Source organism: Stegostoma tigrinum, chromosome 29 (genome assembly GCF_030684315.1).
Source record: "Stegostoma tigrinum isolate sSteTig4 chromosome 29, sSteTig4.hap1, whole genome shotgun sequence".
Lineage (NCBI taxonomy): Eukaryota > Metazoa > Chordata > Chondrichthyes > Orectolobiformes > Stegostomatidae > Stegostoma > Stegostoma tigrinum.
The window spans coordinates 36,067,969-36,086,153 of record NC_081382.1 but is presented as its reverse complement, the minus strand read 5'-3'; the positions used below and the strand labels follow the sequence as shown (position 1 = coordinate 36,086,153).

General features: G+C 39.4%; 1 protein-coding gene across 1 annotated transcript in view; it reads left to right on the top strand.

The window, feature by feature from the left end:
* Positions 1 to 16,606, top strand: part of LOC125465545 (kelch-like protein 20) — a 43,635-nt gene extending 27,029 nt beyond the window's left edge. Inside the window, exons 6-11 of the mRNA XM_048559182.2 lie at positions 710 to 893; positions 4,212 to 4,355; positions 7,099 to 7,232; positions 12,137 to 12,345; positions 13,378 to 13,484; positions 16,057 to 16,606. Coding sequence (XP_048415139.1) covers positions 710 to 893; positions 4,212 to 4,355; positions 7,099 to 7,232; positions 12,137 to 12,345; positions 13,378 to 13,484; positions 16,057 to 16,141 — 863 coding nt within the window. The 3' untranslated portion in view covers positions 16,142 to 16,606. The remainder of the gene's footprint in view (positions 1 to 709; positions 894 to 4,211; positions 4,356 to 7,098; positions 7,233 to 12,136; positions 12,346 to 13,377; positions 13,485 to 16,056) is intronic.
* Positions 16,607 to 18,185: the final 1,579 nt, after the last annotated feature.

Here is an 18,185-nt window from a genome sequence, read left to right as displayed (position 1 = left end):
ACTCTGGGGATTCTGTGATGCTAAGTTGAAATTCGTATCAAATTGCTGGTTTCATGCTGATTCCCTGCTTTTTCAGAGATGCAATCACTGTCAGCTACTTCTGGATTGCTGCATTTCCTGCCAATATGGGATTGGCAGAAGCTACTGTCAATCTTAACAAATATCATTGACACCAACAAGTCTGTTTGTTGTTAAAATGGAAGACTTCAGGCCATTATTATGGACAATACAAAGTTTTTCTGTGAACCATATCCAGATTTCAGATTATCATTGCACTTTTTTATGTGCAGTTCTGTCGCAGTGTTGTTTTCGTGCATTTAAATTTCTTTGCGGTCCATAAAAATGGCACCTTGGTACTAGAAGTCACTTTATTTATGAGTTGTTACTTTTGAGCACAATATCTGGTTGATTTACGGCTAATAAAATTTTTACCCTTTTATTGAGCTGAATAAAATTGCAGAACTAACATAGTTGGCAGTAAAAGGCTGAATGGCGACCTGCTGCTATTTTCTTCGTAATAGTTTGGATCTATTTTATATTTTCCTGCAAAGTTTTGTGTGGATTGGGACAAGGGGAAGGACAAAGTTGTTAGCCCCTCGAGCCTGTTTTGCCGCTCCATGTCTAACGTGACCTTGTCGAATATTGGAATTTTAAAATTTGCGTTTGTTAATTTTCCTTTTTATTTTTACCTCTTTTTTTTTTTCTTTAGTTGGTGGTTGGTGCAGTGGAGATGCAATCTCTAGTGTTGAACGCTACGATCCTCAGGCACATGAATGGCGGATGATGGCATCCATGTCTAAACGAAGGTGCGGTGTCGGTGTAGCAGTTCTCGATGACCTTTTGTATGCAGTTGGAGGTCATGATGGATCTTCCTACTTGAACAGCGTTGAAAGGTAACTTAGCAGAATATTCAAAATAATCTGCTTTATTTATTGAAGAAACAAAAGACTAAGTATTCATTCTTGAGTGACAACAATGAAGCAATGCAGTATGGTCTTGATGGGACTGAGCCCTGTAGATTAAAATTCTATTGTGGTTAGTTGATTTTAGAGCGTAGGGATACCATTTGGGCACTGTAGCATGGGTGGGAGGAGGCAGTATCAGCTAGGGTTCATCCTTCTGGTCACTAGCTCTTGACCTATGCTTGAGAGTTGGGCTCAGTATCCTAAGGATTACTGTCTAAGTTCAATAATGAAGACTGGTTGTTTAACGTAGAACCAACAGGTATTAAGTCAGCTCTTCTGAAGTACACTCCAATTAAATGTTTTGAGGGAAATGAGAGTGGGAAGTTTAAATGTTCAAGCTGAAATCTGGAACATTGCCAGACCAAAATAGTGAGGAAATTTGCGTAGGTAGCAGGTGTTGATTAATGGTTAAAATACTGTTCTTAATCTTTTCGCCATAACATTGATTCTGAACCTGACCCTCAGTCAGAGGGAACTCATACCTTTCAAGTATCACTTGACTGTGGAGCTGTATTTGGCTATGCACCAGCATCTGAACCAAAAAGTACAAGGCCATATGCAATTAAAACTGAGATTCATTTATAGTTCATTGGATCTTGAGATCAATTTACTTAAATTTTATGATGAGTTGCACTTACAGTAATGTTTATTGGTACCCACTTCCTGCTTTGAGAAAAGCAGAACTGTGTGAATATATGTTTCTCTCTTCGTAGAATATCAACGACTGATGAAATAGCCAGTATTGAAGAACTGGTCTGTCTGTTTGTTTGTTTGTATATGTATGTGTATCTAAATAAATAATTTGTTTCAGTTATATAGCTGTCCACAATAGAATTAAATAGTGGAACAGACTTGAGCAACTGAATGGTCTACTCCTGTTCCTAATTTTCTATTACTTCAAAGGGTATGTAGCAAAAAGGCTGTTTGCAATCACTGCAGCCGTGGTGCAACCACCACACACTGAAACAGACCAGAAGTAGTTTTGCATTAAATGCCCGTTGGTAATCTCCTACTAATTGTGTACAGATGGTGGACGCTAACCAGGATTACGTCTAAGCACATGTGAAGAGAGACTGTGATGTGGTTGGTTTAGGAGGTGCACCCTTGTAATGTTTAATCATGCAAACAAATGTAGCACTGAATAAAGGTTGGTTCCAGTACTACCCATCAGCTATAATTAAAGCAGACAGTGCTGGAGAAACTCAGCAGAGTTGTGTCTCTGGAGAGAAACAGTTCATGTTTCAAGTCTGTATGATTCCTCTTGAGAGAGGAAGCTCTGAAGCAAAATAATATTTGCCTCATGTTTGCTTTGTTTTTTGGAGTACCCTTCAGTTGGTTGTTTGGACAGTAATAGAGATATTGATTAAATTGAAATTCTCCCATAATTCTGCAGAATAAAAACTCATTCAAAATGGTATAAACTGCGGTCAGATGCTCGTGAACTGCTGATATTGCGTAAAAGTGAGTGCTGCTGTGTCTACCCTCTGGCTTCACCCAACCAACTTTGAATTTGATAAAGGACATTACCTCAGTTGGACTAATATTTCACTTGTTATATACATTTTACTAAATACACTGTCAACAGAGATTTGAGGGAAATGTAACTTATGCTGGGATTCAGTTGCCAGAGGAATGATGGATTAGTTGTCTATTTGAAATATGTAGTAGGCACTGTACAGCTCTTCAGCTGTTTGTTTAAGCTGTCACCCACCTTGACTGACTTAATTTGTAATTTGAGAAGCAGACAACTGCATTTCAATGTCAACTTTCGTTTCCAGCGTGTTTTTTTTAATAGAAAGGAACCTTGGTTCTGAATGTGTCTCAAAAAATATGTTGTCACAATGCATTGCCAACTTATTGTTGCTCACTTGGGTCACTCTCTCTAGATTGTATCCCTAATTAATGGCTAATTCCCCTTTAGCCAAGTTGAACCTATAGGGCAGATAACATTTTGCTGTTGGAAATGTATAACGGCAAAAAGTGGCCCCAGATTGCTGTGCTTCTGTGAATTTACTGCAAGGGTAATGCTTTCTGACTGGTAATAAATGTACTTAATGCCACATGTTTTCCAGCTTAAGGAAGTGTGAAAACATGTCCTGTGACTTCCCTTTAATTCACTTTTGTGGTAACTCTCTTTTAAAATGTAATAGCCTTTAAGATTTGTCAGCCTTGAGACTTATTTCTACCCTAAATAATTATTGTTTCTGTGTGAGCATTTTACTTATGTAATCAGGAAATAAAATCTAATGATTCAAAACTTGTGGGGAAAAAAATTAAATAGAAAATCCTGTTTGCATAAAGAATCATAAATTTAATTTGTCCTCATGAACAGCAGTTCTTACATAGCAGCTGTTGTTTTCCCCAATATTTCAGTTTGGAACAGAATCTGGTATGGTAGCTTAAATGGTAAATTATGAAAACTGAGCAATTTGTTCCTAAGATGCCGCCAACATTCACTTATTAACAAGAACTGCAACAGTGGCTGGAATGCTAATGATTCTAAGAGTGGTCAGTTTTGTAATTCAACTTCTTTTAAGATTCAGCCCTAACATATGTATTTTTGTTGTCCATGGCTTGATCGGTTCTAACCTAGTTGCTTGGTCTCTTGCAGATAGCAAGAACTGCAGGTGCTGGGGTCAGAAATTTCTGAACAATGGTCCTGACTCGAAACTTTGACTTTTCCTGCTCCTCTACTGCTTGGCCTGCTGTGTTCCTCCAGCTCCATACTGTGTTGTGTCTGCTTAGTCCCATGGGATGTTTTGACGAAATCTTGCTAATCCTTGAAGACTTTTCTTGTCAAGGCAGTGTCATCTGAGAAAAGAAACAGAGCAACATTTTGGTTTTATGTTATGCGAATTTTTTTTTTTAGCTGCCCCTCTTTTTGCTGAATTTTTTTTTGCCCATTGTGAAGTGAAGATCATTTACATTGACAAAGTACAACTTAACCTTGCAATCTCTGACTCTGATTAGTCGTTGTTTGTCTGACAGCCAGTACTTTATAATCAGCAATTTCCCTGTCTAATAATTGGGAAGGCCAAAGCCAGTGACTTTGTTTCCTACCACTGCTCCTTTCCTTCAGGACTAACTCTGTCACTCTCCATGACAACAGTCTGAGGCTAAACCAGGAGAAAGGGTGTTCTTGTAACAATTATAAATGCATCTGGAACAATGATGAGTTTTAAACTTTCCATTTTACTTGTAAACCCCTTGCCCCTTTAACTCAATTATTTCTCTTCTGTTGCTAAGGTATGACCCAAAGACAAACCAGTGGAGTAGTGATGTAGCTCCAACCAGCACTTGCAGAACAAGTGTAGGGGTAGCGGTGCTTGGAGGGTACCTGTATGCTGTTGGAGGTCAGGATGGAGTGTCCTGCCTTAATATTGTGGAAAGGTATGTAATGAAGGATGCTGTAATCACTGACAGGAATGAATTGTTTGGTTATACTTGATGAATTCTCTTTCGTTTAACAGTTCTAACCACGCAGTAGAAGAGTTTCCTGATTTCCATGCTAAGATGAAAGGAAAATCTGGGAAATGGTTAAAGTCAGAGCTCTGGCTTACATGGGAGAGAGTACCAGGGGGTCAGCTTCATCCACTAAAGCTTTTCATATCTTGTAGAATTGTTGAGAGTAATCCTGGTATAGAGCATACACGTGTCAAGTTAGATTGATATTTCCAGCTATCCTGCACCCATCCTTTCAACATGCTGAAGAAACCAATGAGAACACTCTCTCTTGGTAAGATGGGTGCTATGAGTTAATACCTGAAGACTGGATCATCTCGAATATTCGTGGTTCAATATCTGAATAAAGAGGCTGCTGAAACTCTGCACCTCCAAGTAATGTAGCCACCCTTTAATAGGTTATGGAGCTCTTGGGGAAATTTGCGGCTTACTGAGATGAAGAGGAATTTCTTCGGCCAGAGGGTGGTAGACCTGAGGAGCTCATTGCTGCAGAAGGTTGTAGAAGCCAAGTCATTGAGTGTATTTAAGACAGAGATAGATCAGTGATTAGTAAGGGGATCAATGGTTATGGGAAGGAGGCAGGAGAATGAAGTTCAGAAACATTAGCCATGATTGAATGGTGGAGCCAAGTTGATGGGCTGGATGGCCTAATTCTGCCAACATATTTTATGGCTGTGGACTCGATGTTGCAATATGCTGCTCACCATATGGTTTCCTAATCCAAGAGTTCAGCTTATAAGGGTTGAAACCTTTAGTTAGTAATTCGACATGAATGTATATTGCCTAAAGGTTAGAGGATGGAAAAGACAAGGTATATTTAATCTTTTATATGCTAATAGTTGACCATTGGGCAAGATTCAACTTCTACCACCTAGAAAGACAAAGGCAGTGGATACATGGGAATCCACCTCTTGCAAGGTCCCCTCCACGGCAGTTATCATCCTGACTTGGAACTATCCCTTCCTAACAGCGCAGTTTGTGTACCTTTGCCAAGTGTTCAGTGGTTCAAGAAGGTGGCTCTACACCATCACCTTGAGGCAATTAGGCGTGGGCAATAAACACTGGCCTTACAAGTGATGCCCAATTCCTGTGAATGAATGAATAAATAAAACATCTGTGGCACTTTGGTAATCCAATCTGTAATCGCACAGAAGAAAAAGCAGTTTAATAGGATGTAGACCTTTTTTGGTACATGCTAGATTCCTCACATTTAAACTTGAGAGAATTCTGCCATCCGGTGATCCTAGCTGGGCAATCATTGGTTTTATCTCATTAATTTCCAAGAGTATCCCTTACACAGTTTGAGTTTCCAGAGGCGCTTGTTGTTCTGTATCCAAGCACTTGGGTGGTAAGAAGGCAAAGTGAGATCTTTGCAGGGTGAACTGAAAGCTGTGATTTTTAAACCAACTAAGCATGCGTAAGATTGAAGGATCAAAAGAATTAGGAGCAGGAATTGGACATTTGGTGCCTGAAGCCAGCTCTGACATTCAGTAAGATCATGGCTGATCTAATTGTGGGTTCAACTCCACTATCCAGACTACCCCTGCTAACCCTTGCCAAACAAAAAACTGTCCAATTTAGCCATGTTTTTAATGAAGGACCAACATCCGCTGTTCTCCATGGAAGAGAATTCTAAGCACTTTTCTAAACAATTTTCTGAAGGAAGAAATTCGTCATCTTCGTCTTAAATAGGCAGCCCTTTGTATTTAAACTGTGACCCCAGTTCAAGATTCTGCAATGAGAGAAAACATCCTCTCTGCAGTTACCCTGTCAAGACTTCTGATAGTTTATGTTTCAGTGTTTTAATTGATTTTAAATGAGTACTTAAGGTGCCTCTGGCTTATCAGTAGCTGAGCTATATAAGCAAGTTCAATAATTGATCTGTATTTAGTTAGGTTTTCTCACAGGGAGGCACTATTGTTACAGTCAACCTAGAGTCCTAAGCTAGAAAAAGGAAATCTGGGGTTTACTCCTGAACATTCCCTATCCAGTGACCCATGCTGGATTACTTGTATGTGATCACTGAGTGAGAACCAAATTGGACATGACTGACACTGACACTAGGCGAATCACATGCACTTGCTGTTCAGATTCATGTGTGAATGTTAAACATAGATGGTGTTCTGGATAGTGACCAGAAAGCCTTCAGCATTTAGAGATACCTCCTTTTGTGATGAGGAAAGGGAATCATTGGCAAAAGGGGCAATAACATACCATATATATGTGTGCAAAAGTCAACTGTGAGATTTTGGTTGGCCTAAAAAACTTTATAATTGATACAGAAATCACCTCTAGTTTTGCAGGGATCAAATCCCAACAATTTCAGAACCGAAGTGCAGTCTTGGCGATGTTAGTGGTTTACTTTCATTGTAAACATGTGCAGCTTGTAATGTTGGAATGAGTAAATGTTTGATATTAATTCTTTGATTGGAATAATGTGAAGAAAAAACACTTTTTGGGCCCAAATCAAGCATGTGTCAACCCATCCGAGATCTTACTGCTGAAAGAGTCAACTTGTGCCATTTGCCAAAAAAAGTCTATCTCAATTGACTTCTGCATGAATATATACAGTACTTATTGTGACACTGCCTGCTTTAAGAATTGATTTTAAAAAAACAAGTTCACAGGATTAGAGAGATACAAATTTGTAGCACGTTAATTATTTTGCCAGGTTTGATCCTAAAGAAAATAAATGGATGAGAGTAGCCCCTATGAGCACTCGCCGCCTCGGTGTAGCTGTGGCAGTCCTTGGCGGACATCTCTATGCTATCGGGGGCTCTGATGGAACATCTCCATTAAATACAGGTAATGTATGCAGAAACAAAATAATATAGAAATTAGTCACAACAATAGATGTACTTCAGACTGACGCTGCCTTTTAATTTTTTACTTATCAGTATTAGAGATGGTGATGCTAGACACTTAATTTAGTTTTGAAAGAATTGTCTGCGCTGCTTTTGGATCATCAGATGGAGTGTAAATTTTCTGTGCACCATCATGATTCTCTGTAACCTTAAAATGTCGTCACTTGTGTCTATCACTTTCTCGTCGTCCACAACATCTATCCTGAAATGGGATTACTAATTCAGTAATCATTTTTAATGTGAAATTGCATTCAGTTTTGTGCCCAGGTTTGAGATCCATCAATAATGGTGTATAAATTGGGTCTTTCACACTGTTGGGGAGATTGGGCATGTTAGGAATACTGGTGCCAGAGAGACGTGTTTGATAGCGCGCCTCTCAGTAATTATCATTTTATTTTGATGTAACGTTAAGTTAAAACTAGCACTTCAAAAAAACGACCACATTTCTCCCCAGTTCACTATTTATACAGCATAACATAGACTGCAGCTACAACATTTTGAGTATGAAGCACTATAAGATTTTTGTTTGCATTCCAATAAATATTTGTGATCTTCAGAAAAACATTATCTTTCTATCCTTCAGCATTATTTTTTTTAAACTAATGAACTTGTGGTGCATTGTGGAAAGATTTGATTATAGTGCAACTAGACTTCCAAAATGCATCTAACAAAGTTACGTGTTGAAGACTATCGTTTGCCAACAATATTTGGATTTGGATTTGGACTTTGAAATGGGCTAAAGGAAATAAAATCCTAAGGACTTATTCCAAATAGAATAGAATTCCTAGGAATCAGGACTGGTATGTCTAGTGTTATCACAAGTCAAAAATGTCTGGTATCATTTGTACGTAATATCAAACTGGGTGGGGGGGGGGGGCACTTAATTTCTGAACAAGCAGCTGAGAGGAAAGCAAAATAGAACATACATAGAACATTACAGCACAGTACAGGCCCTTCGGCCCTCGATGTGCCAACCTGTCGTACCGATCTGAAGCCTATCTAACCTACACTATTCCATGTACGTCCATATGCTTGTCCAATGATGACTTAAATGTACCTAAAATTGGCGAATCTACTACCGTTGCAGGCAAAGCGTTCCATTCCCTTACTACTCTGAGTAAAGAAACTACCTCTGACATCTGTCCTATATCTTTCACCCCTCAATTTAAAGCTATGTCCCCTCGTGCTCGCCGTCACCATCCTAGGAAAAAGGCTCTCCCTATCCACCCTATCTAACCCTCTGATTATTTTATATGTCTCAATTAAGTCACCTCTCAACCTTCTTCTGTCTAATGAAAACAGCCTCAAGTCCCTCAGCGTTTCCTCGTAAGACCTTCCCTCCATACCAGGCAACATCCTAGTAAATTTCCTCTGCACCCTTTCCAAAGCTTCCACATCCTTCTTATAATGCGGTGACCAGAACAGTACACAATATTCCAAGTGCAGCCGCACCAGAGTTTTGTACAGCTGCAGCATAATCTCTTGTTTCTGGAACTTGATCCCTCTATTAATAAAAGCCAGAACACACTAAGCCGCCTTAACAGCCCTGTCAACCTGTAATGATTTGGATGACATATCAACATAGGTAAGAAAATGGCAGACAAAATTGAATCTAAACTGATACAATCTATTGCACATAGCAAAAGTAATGGGTTTGCAACCAGAAGAATAAATTGAGTCAGACGTTGTCCAGAGAAACTGTGTTCTCTGTTTGTCTCAGTATTGTGTCTTGTGAGTCCAAGATTCTAGGAAGGTCTTGTGCACTGGAAGCAGTTCAAAGAGTGATCGCTTGGAGGATGGAGTTGTAGTTGCAATATTAGACACTTGGACTTTACAGTCTGGAAAGAAGAAAACTAAGAATTTCTGCTGAGAAAGATGGACCTTACATTTGCATAGTACCTTTTATGATCTCTGGAAGTCCTGAAGTGCATCACAGCTAGTGAATTTATTTTAGTGTGGTATTTGCTGTGGAGCAGTGAAATGTGTTGGTGGTTTACACAGGGTGAACAGCATTGACACAAATGACTAAGTGAACCATTTGTGGTCTTGGGTCAAGGATAAATGTTAAGTCAGGATATCTGTCAACCTCCTTTGCTTTTCACATATTGCCATGAGATGTTACAAGTGTGCTTGAGATGGCAGATGCAATAAAAGTAGAATATAAATATGCAAATAGCATAAAATGTAAATGTGGACTGTTTCAAACTAAATTGTAAAAATACAATTGGGAGAAATTTCCGATGACCAGATAATCATTTCTGAAGTGTGGATGGGAGTTGTGTATGGGGACCCTAGCAGACTCCAAAGGAATGGCCGAGGAAATTGAACATTCTGCAGAGTAATTCTCCTGCATCTGAAAGCCTCTTAAAGTATCCATTTGAATCAGAGAATTCTGAGGGTCAATCTGGAGTTAAGTAAATAGTAACTTGGGTAAAATTAAACTATTAAATTCCTGAAAAGACTATTAACTCCAGAGTAACTATTCAGCTGACCTCCAGCTACCCCTCTCTCACACCCAACTGCATTGTCGTGTGTCTTATAACCTTGGGACCCCAAAACACCCAGGAAGGTGTATGCCCCACGCTAGACTGAACTCCCTGCCAAACACAATACTCTTTGCCAAATGTGAGAGCTCTCGCGCACCCTGACCTGTACTATACACTTACGTACCTTACTCCTTACCTGGCATCCTACTGTCCAGCACTCTAACTTCACACTTACCTTGTATACTCTTCCTTTCACAGAAGATATCAAAATGGTTGTCTGTGATTCTGGACCTTTTTACGTTATTGAATATGGCAAATAATGAACAAAGGGACTGAATAGAATTAATAATAAGTAATAATAAATAAAACATCGACAATGAGGAAATTGATGTGGGAATGAGGAATTAGAGTGATGAATTCTGGCAATGGATCACTTTCCAACTAAGAGTGTTAAAGGAAGTAGGGAAGCATATTATAGACACTTTTAACGGTGTACCCTTCCAGAGATCCCTTGGTACAGGAGTCCGCCTTCTGGGCTGGAAAGTTGCTCGTGTCACTCCACTTTTTTAAGAGCAGGATGAGTGGAAAAACCAGGGATTTTCAGACCAGTTAGCTTAACATCTGTGGTGGAGAGATTGTTGGCATCTATAATCAAGGATGAGGTAACTGAACACCATAAAGTTTGAGTTAGTTAGGGAGAGCTAGTATGAAATTTGCAGTTAGGTCATACCTGACAAACCTCGTTGCAGTTTTTTTGAAGAGGTGACTAAGCTAGTGGACAGTGACATGTCAAAAGGTGTTGTCTAAATGGACTTCCAGAAGGCATTTGATAGTTCACAATCTCATGTGAGACTAGGTTAGAAGCCCATGGACTTGAGGGTGAATTACTGACATTGCTGGGAAATTGAGTAGCAGGCAACAGAGAGTAGGAATAACTGGATATGTTCTTAAAGTAGCAGGATGTGACCAGTGTAACTACAGGAACCTGACTTAGGGCTTCAGTTAATCACATTATTTATTAATGACCTTGTATAATGGCAGTCCTATATCCAAATTTGCTGATGATGCAGTTTAGATAGCAGTGTGGACAGAGTAGATGATAGCATAAAGGGATATTGATAGATTTATCGGGCAAAATTGATCCAGATGGAGTTAATTGTAAGCAAGCATGAGGTTATCCCATTTGGACTGTAAAAAGGATAGATCAGGTAATGTCTGGATGGTGTGAAATTAAATACCGTGGGTGTCGACAGAGACTTGGCGGGGGTGATGGCGATGATGGGTTCAGATCTTTAAAATGTCACGGGCAGGTGCAGGAAAATCAGGGCAGCTAATGGAATTCTGATCTTTATAGCTAGAGGACTGGAGTACAACAATGCAGGAGTTGTACAAAACCCTGGTTAGACCCCATTTGGAGTACTGTGAGCAGATCTGGGCTCTACGCCTTAGGAAGGATTTCTTGGCCTTGGAGGAAAAACAACATAGGTTTACAAAAATGATAACTCCTCAAGTTTGTATGAGGAGAGATTGTAGAAATTAGACTGGCTTTCTCTAGAATTTAGAAGGTAAAGGGGTGGCATGTTTTGAAGTCTTCAAGATATTAACAGAAGAAGACAGAATAAGTTTGTGTGAAGATTTGTAGCTCGAGTTGTGAATGAGTTTGTTGGTTTGCTTGCTGAGCTGGCTGGTTATAGTTCAGACTTTTTATCACCATGCTGGGTATGCTACCTAACATGGTGATGAAAAGTCTGAATGATAAGCAGCCCATTTGGTGAGGAAATCAACAACCTCAAAGGCAGAGTAGATAAAGATACTATTTCCACTGGTTTGGGGTTCTAGAACTAGAAGTATTGTCTGACAGTTACAGCCAGACTGTTCAGGAAAGATGTTAGGAAGCACCTGTGTATACAAAAGGTTGTAGAGGTTTGGAACTCGCTTCATAAACAGTAGTGGACGCTAAATCATTTGTTCATTTTGAATCTGAGAGAAGCATTTTTATTAAGCGAAGGTATTAAAGGATATGGTCCAAAGGCAGGTACAGAATTAGGCCACGTATCAACCATGGTCTCATTGAATAGTGGAACAGTTCGCAAACCTGAATAGCCTAATCCTGTTCCCATAATTAAAATGGGTGAATATCCTTTCTATCTTAATTGTATAAACTTGGTAGTACCTGTACAGGTATTCCATATGTACAAATTAAAAAGCTGCAATTTTTTTCAAGAACATTACTTTTCATTCTCTGTATCACTTATGTTATTAAAATATATCACGATTACATTCCACAAATAACTTGCTTTGCTCCAACACTTCTGCAATATTTAGCTGCTTGGGTTTATGGAATATTTACTCTTTTCAGCTGAGCGCTTCATTCCTCAGGAGAATCGCTGGTCTCCTTGTTCACCCATGGGGACGAGGCGAAAGCACCTTGGCTGCGCTGTATTCCAGGACATGATCTATGCAGTCGGAGGACGCGATGACACAACTGAGCTTAGTAGTGCTGAGCGATACAACCTTCGAACTAATCAGTGGTCCCCAGTGGTTGCTATGACCTCCAGACGGAGTGGGGTAAATATGCACTCAGCTAATTTATGTCATTTGTGTGTATGCGCATGCATGTTTTTGTAAATGTATTTACCAGACCACAGACTCCCAGTATGAAAGTGCCATCTCAAGACTGCAGATTTAATTCAAACTGGTCAGAAGCTAATAAAATGTGAAAAGCAGACAAGAGTGTAACTCTATCAGATCAGCCGGTTTTGACGACGGATACAATTTTAATTTACTGTCCCAGAAATTATAACATCAATCAATTTCTGGATGTATAGCATATTGTGTTTATCTTTATCAGTGCAGCCTGCTTTGTTTGCATATCTGCTGCTGTATAGCACCTTCAAATTGAAAAAGGCATTTGCTCTTGGCGCTATAGTGAAATCTTCAAATTTCTGTAGAAATCAATAAATGCCCTCTATTGAGTGTCATTCTGACACAAGCTGACAAACATTCACAGTTCTATCTCTACTGATTGTGATGTGGAGCCTCATAAAATTGAAAATGGGGCAGGAATGTGTTCTGTACCTAGCCGAGTAATACATTTTGTCTAGTTCTCTACTGAGCAACACGTGATTTGAGAAAAATTACACTAGGGTTGTTTATGTTCTTAACCACCACCCTGCTGCCACTGTAGAAAAATCTAACATTAGGATTGTAGCATTGCTTCAGGTGTCTTGGTAGGAAAGCTAATCCATTAGACACAGTCTCATTTGCTCACTATAGAGTCACCTTACTGAGCTGATAGGTCTGCCACAACCGAGTGTTAGCAGTTGACTGCTGTCAATTAGGCACAAGGGATGAGAGGTTTTATTCCTCGGTGCATTTGCATTGGGTCTATTTGGGAAAGTAAGGGCACCACCTACTGACTCTTAAGCAGGTAGCAACTGAGAGGGCAATCCTGTTTCTATGTAGCATGATTTGATGCTTCATGTTGTATGAGTAGGTTGCTTGCATTGGCATTTGCTTTTTGTTCAACTGTAAACACTCTAGTTCTTAGCATGTAATTCAAGTATTTAATTGATTTTTTTCCCCCCATCCTTACCACAGGTTGGTCTCGCTGTTGTAAATGGGCTTTTGATGGCAGTGGGCGGTTTTGATGGTACAACCTACTTAAAAACCGTTGAAGTATTTGATCCTGATGCAAATACTTGGAGGTACAAACACGTCCCAATGTTTACAGCTCACAAGAAGTGGAACTTATTAGATTTCAAACGAGCACAGAAAATGCTGGAATAACTTGAACAAGTTCTGCAGCATCTATGGGAAGAGGAATAAATCCAATATTACTTCTTCAGAACAGAGGAAGGGTCATACTGGAGTTGAACTATTAACTCATTCTCTTTACACAGATGCTGCTGGACCTGAGTTTCTCCAGAATTTTCAATTACTTGTTTCAGATTTCCAGCATTTGTAGTATTTTGCATTTATTAGTTTTAGTTCTTTTATTTTGATTCCAATCAATGATTATAATAGCTAAGCTAGAATTTCGCAAAATATAAAACTGAGCCATTGTATCAGTGATAATGGGAACTGCAGTTGCTGGAGAATCCAAGATAATAAAATGTGAGGCTGGATGAACACAGCAGGCCCAGCAGCATCTCAAGAGCACAAAAGCTGACGTTTCGGGCCTAGACCCTTCATTAGAGAGGGGGATGGGGTGAGCCAAAACCAGCCCAGTTCGTCCCCTCCCCCCACTGCACCACACAACCAGCCCAGCTCTTCCCCTCCACCCACTGCATCCCAAAACCAGTCCGACTTGTCTCTGCCTCCCTAACCGGTTCTTCCTCTCACCCATCCCTTCCTCCCACCCCAAGCCGCACCTCCAGCTCCTACCTACCAACCTCATCCCACCTCCTTGACCTGTCCGTCTTCCCTGGACTGACCTATCCCCTCCCTACCTCCCCACCTATACTCTCCTCTCCACCTGTCTTCTTTACTCTCCATCTTCGGTCCGCCTCCCCCCCCGCCCTATTTATTCCAGTTCCCTCTCCCCATCCCCCTCTCTGATGAAGGGTCTAGGCCTGAAACGTCAGCTTTTGTGCTCCTGAGATGCTGCTGGGCCTGCTGTGTTCATCCAGCCTCACATTTTATTAAACTGAGCCATTGGTTGGTTTTTGTAACCTATGTGTGAAGTCAGTAATTGCAGAATGGAACAGTCAGATTTCACACTAAGTATAATGGATTTAAGTTACTGCAATAAATACTGATTATTGTTATAAAAAGAAGTTTTTTCCAGAAATTCTCTTAAGTCACATAAAGTGCATTGACCTATGGTGGTAGCGTATTGAGACTCTCAATGTCTATGTAACTCAAATCCTTTGCTCTGTATCAACACCATCCCTGTGTTCGTTTGAAAGAAGTCCTTGATTGATCCAAAAGGCACAATAACTTGAATTAACTTTCGTATCTCCGCCATTTCATGAGGGCCCAAGTGGTCAGCTGAAAAGGACCTATGTTCAGATCATATCAGGTCACCATTGTTACCATTTTCACTTGCCCAGGCATACAGGATTGTGCTTTTGATATGCTGTCTGAAATATAGCACATCCTGTAATGCAGTTTCCTTCGTATGGTGTTGGGTTGTATGTCTAGATTCTTCAATTTTTGCTTTGTGAACTTAAATTCAGCTTGTTTTGGTCAAGCATAGAGTACTATCAAAGCTGCAAATGATTTTTTTTCACCTGGGTGAAATAGTTTAAAACAAAACTTAATCAGTACATGCTTTGCAACAGTACAATCCCATATTATTGGCACTTCAACACCACTGCCTTGAGTTTAATGGATTGTGGTGAATATCGTCTGGTGTTGCAAATGTTTTGATGCATTGATCTGTAGTTATCTAACAGTCACTTTATTTGAATTGCTTGAAAGCCACGGCACAGCCTATTATGGTCAGCATTCAACCTTACTGGGTTTGACTTTGAGGGTTTGTGCACAAGTAGTGTTGAAAGACTTGTGGCAGATGTAGAAAATTTGAACAGTACATGGATGGAATTACTGTAGTCACATCAAGACAGGTGTTGCTTGTTCATCTTCATTTCACATTAAGAATGTGGTTCTACTACTGCAACTAGTGCTAAGTGTATTGCAAAGAAAACCCTCTAGAATATTCTGATTCGGTTCAGTAACTGATGGGGGTTGGGGGGAGGGGAGTGAATACCTTACAGCAGAAGGAAAAACAAGGCAGCACCCTGCTACCCTATATCACCCACATTGCTTAGGTTGTCACAAAATTGCACACTCATCATAGCAACTTTGAACCCACTCTTTGGCAATGCAGTTGAATCAAGATTATTAAATGCTTTGAGTGCGAATCCAACAATTATCACTTGTAGGTTTAAAACCTTACTGGATTAACCAGACATGTAAAAGGTACCAATTTCTATTTTTCATGCATTAAGTATGTTGTCCTGTCCATTACCATTTTCCTTTTAAAGCATTAGACAAGCAAAGAAAACAAAGTGTGGAGCTGGATGAACACAGCAGGCCAAACAGCATCTCAGGAGCACAGAAGCTGACGTTTCGGGCCTAGACCCTTCATCAGAGAGGTGCTGCTTGGTTTGCTGTGTTCATCCAGCTTCACACTTATTTTATTTTGGATTCTCCAGCACCCATTATTTCTGAAACAAGCAAAGAAACACGCTTTGAATAGATTTATTGATCTACCTTGTGCAATACTTCATAAATTTAAAATGGTTTAATTTTTGAATTGATTTATTCCCTCAGGCTCTTTGGAAGTATGAACTACAGACGCCTTGGAGGTGGGGTCGGTGTGGTGAAGATGACACAATGCGAGTCACACATTTGGTGAATTCTTCAAAGTTAACAAGGGGGCTTATCCATTTACAACAGCATTGTTACAAATAGACACTCATTCAATGCTGAATAGATTAAGTGGAGTACACAAGCACCTTCTCTAATAAGTGCATTATAATCTAGCAATTTTCTACATTGATATGTAAACAATCATGGAGCTCCAGCAATTGCATTTCTTACAAAGTTGGAATAATGTATTAGGAACTCCTTACAGCCACCTTATTAAAACAAAACCTGCTGCCTTATTAACCAGTGCTGATTAAATAAATCCACATTAGGTAAGTATTGTTTTAAAATAGCTAATTTATTCTGGCACCTATGCAGGCATGATAGATCTGTGTGCCACTATTTATGCAACTTGAAATTGTAACTGTATGAAGCACTTAAAGCCCTCTTAGGTTCAGGATCAAGAAAAAGACAATGGCCTGCCTCATGAAGCAAATGTTCTCACACACACACACCCACAATGTAGGAATGAGTTAATGTTTTGAAAAAAATTGCAGTGTGACGCAGTAGAGGTGTGGATATTTGACTCTGCAATGATTTTAACTAGAGACAGGATTTTAAAATTTGATCAAGGGATCAGCTTGAATATCATGTGTACATCTTGCCTAGAGTAGGAGACACATCCAAATAAAAACCAAAAGAACTGCAGATCCTGTAAACCAGGAATAAAAACAAAGTTACTGGAAAAACGCAGGTCTGGCAGCATCTGAGGAGGAAACACAGTTAATGTTTCAGGACCGGTGACCATTCCTCAGAACTGGGATACATCCAGTTTTGACAAGAGTGAAGGCTCTAGCATTCAGTAAAATGTCAAAAGCCAGTCTTATAATCAAAGTTAAATAACAATTTATTGCCTTATGGAAGGTAAAAGAAATGAAAGTTGTTATGCAGGCTTTAAGTGGTATCGCAAATAGAATCCTACCTAATAGGGAAAATTAAAGCAGGTGGAATTTGAATTGGAGTTTGGCCAAAACTTTTTTTGTAAAGCACCTTCTGATTGATTTAAAGTGTACAGAGATTCAGAAAAGAGCAATTGGCAATGTCTTTTTGTATCCCAGTATGCAGTGATGTACCTATTGTGTGTTAAGTCAAGCCTCTATCTGAATGCAAGAGGAGCTGCTTAGGGTTCATTTTTAGCCAAATTACACTGCAAAAAACAAATTAATCAGGTTGAATTGTATCCAATGGATTTTCTACTTAAGTGTCAATAGTCAAAAATAGTCTTGTTCTCTGCCTGTGCAGCTACATGTAAGAAAGACATGAGTACAGTATGGTTCAAAACTAGGAATTGCTACTTTTTGCTAACCTCTTGTGAGCTTATTGTTCACACAGTATGATCTTGAGAAATAAAAAGGATTGCTTGCTTTGAAACTATCCATTTCTAGCTGAGAGTTAGCTTTTTAGATTTTACCCTAAAACCACACTTTCTGGGAGCAAGAAACTTGAATACATCTTGGTTCAGCACCTTTACCTTCAGAGAAGGATCATAGAGCAAGTTTATTCTCTAAAAATTGTCAGACATGTTGATAAAATTTGTTTGAGCAGATTTATTTTTAAACAGCTTGTGTTCACTTTGTACACTATATTTAAATAAAGTTGAAAGCTCAGTTCAACTGATTTTTGATTTCTGAAAATACTGCAACTTTGAGCATTTTACCCCAATTTACTTAAGTTGTTGGAAACAGGATACACTGCATTGAAAAATAATGAATATAATGTTCCTGTAAAATCACTTAACCAGAACAATTGTGGCAACAGAAATAACTCAACATCCTGTTAACTAAAGGAGAAAAGACTTAAATTCAAGTGTTTAACACAACTTCTGCTCAAAAAACATAACCAAGTTCAAATCTTCAGTTCAAGTGTTATTGCAGGAAACTATGATCCCAATAAATAACTCCTACCCAAAGGCAACATGTGGCATGAAGCACTGAGATTATTAGTTATTAACAGATGCTGCTTCACTTTAATATCTCCAACCTCTTTCAGGATGGAGGAAATATTGTACATGCAAGATGTTTTAAAACAGTCTC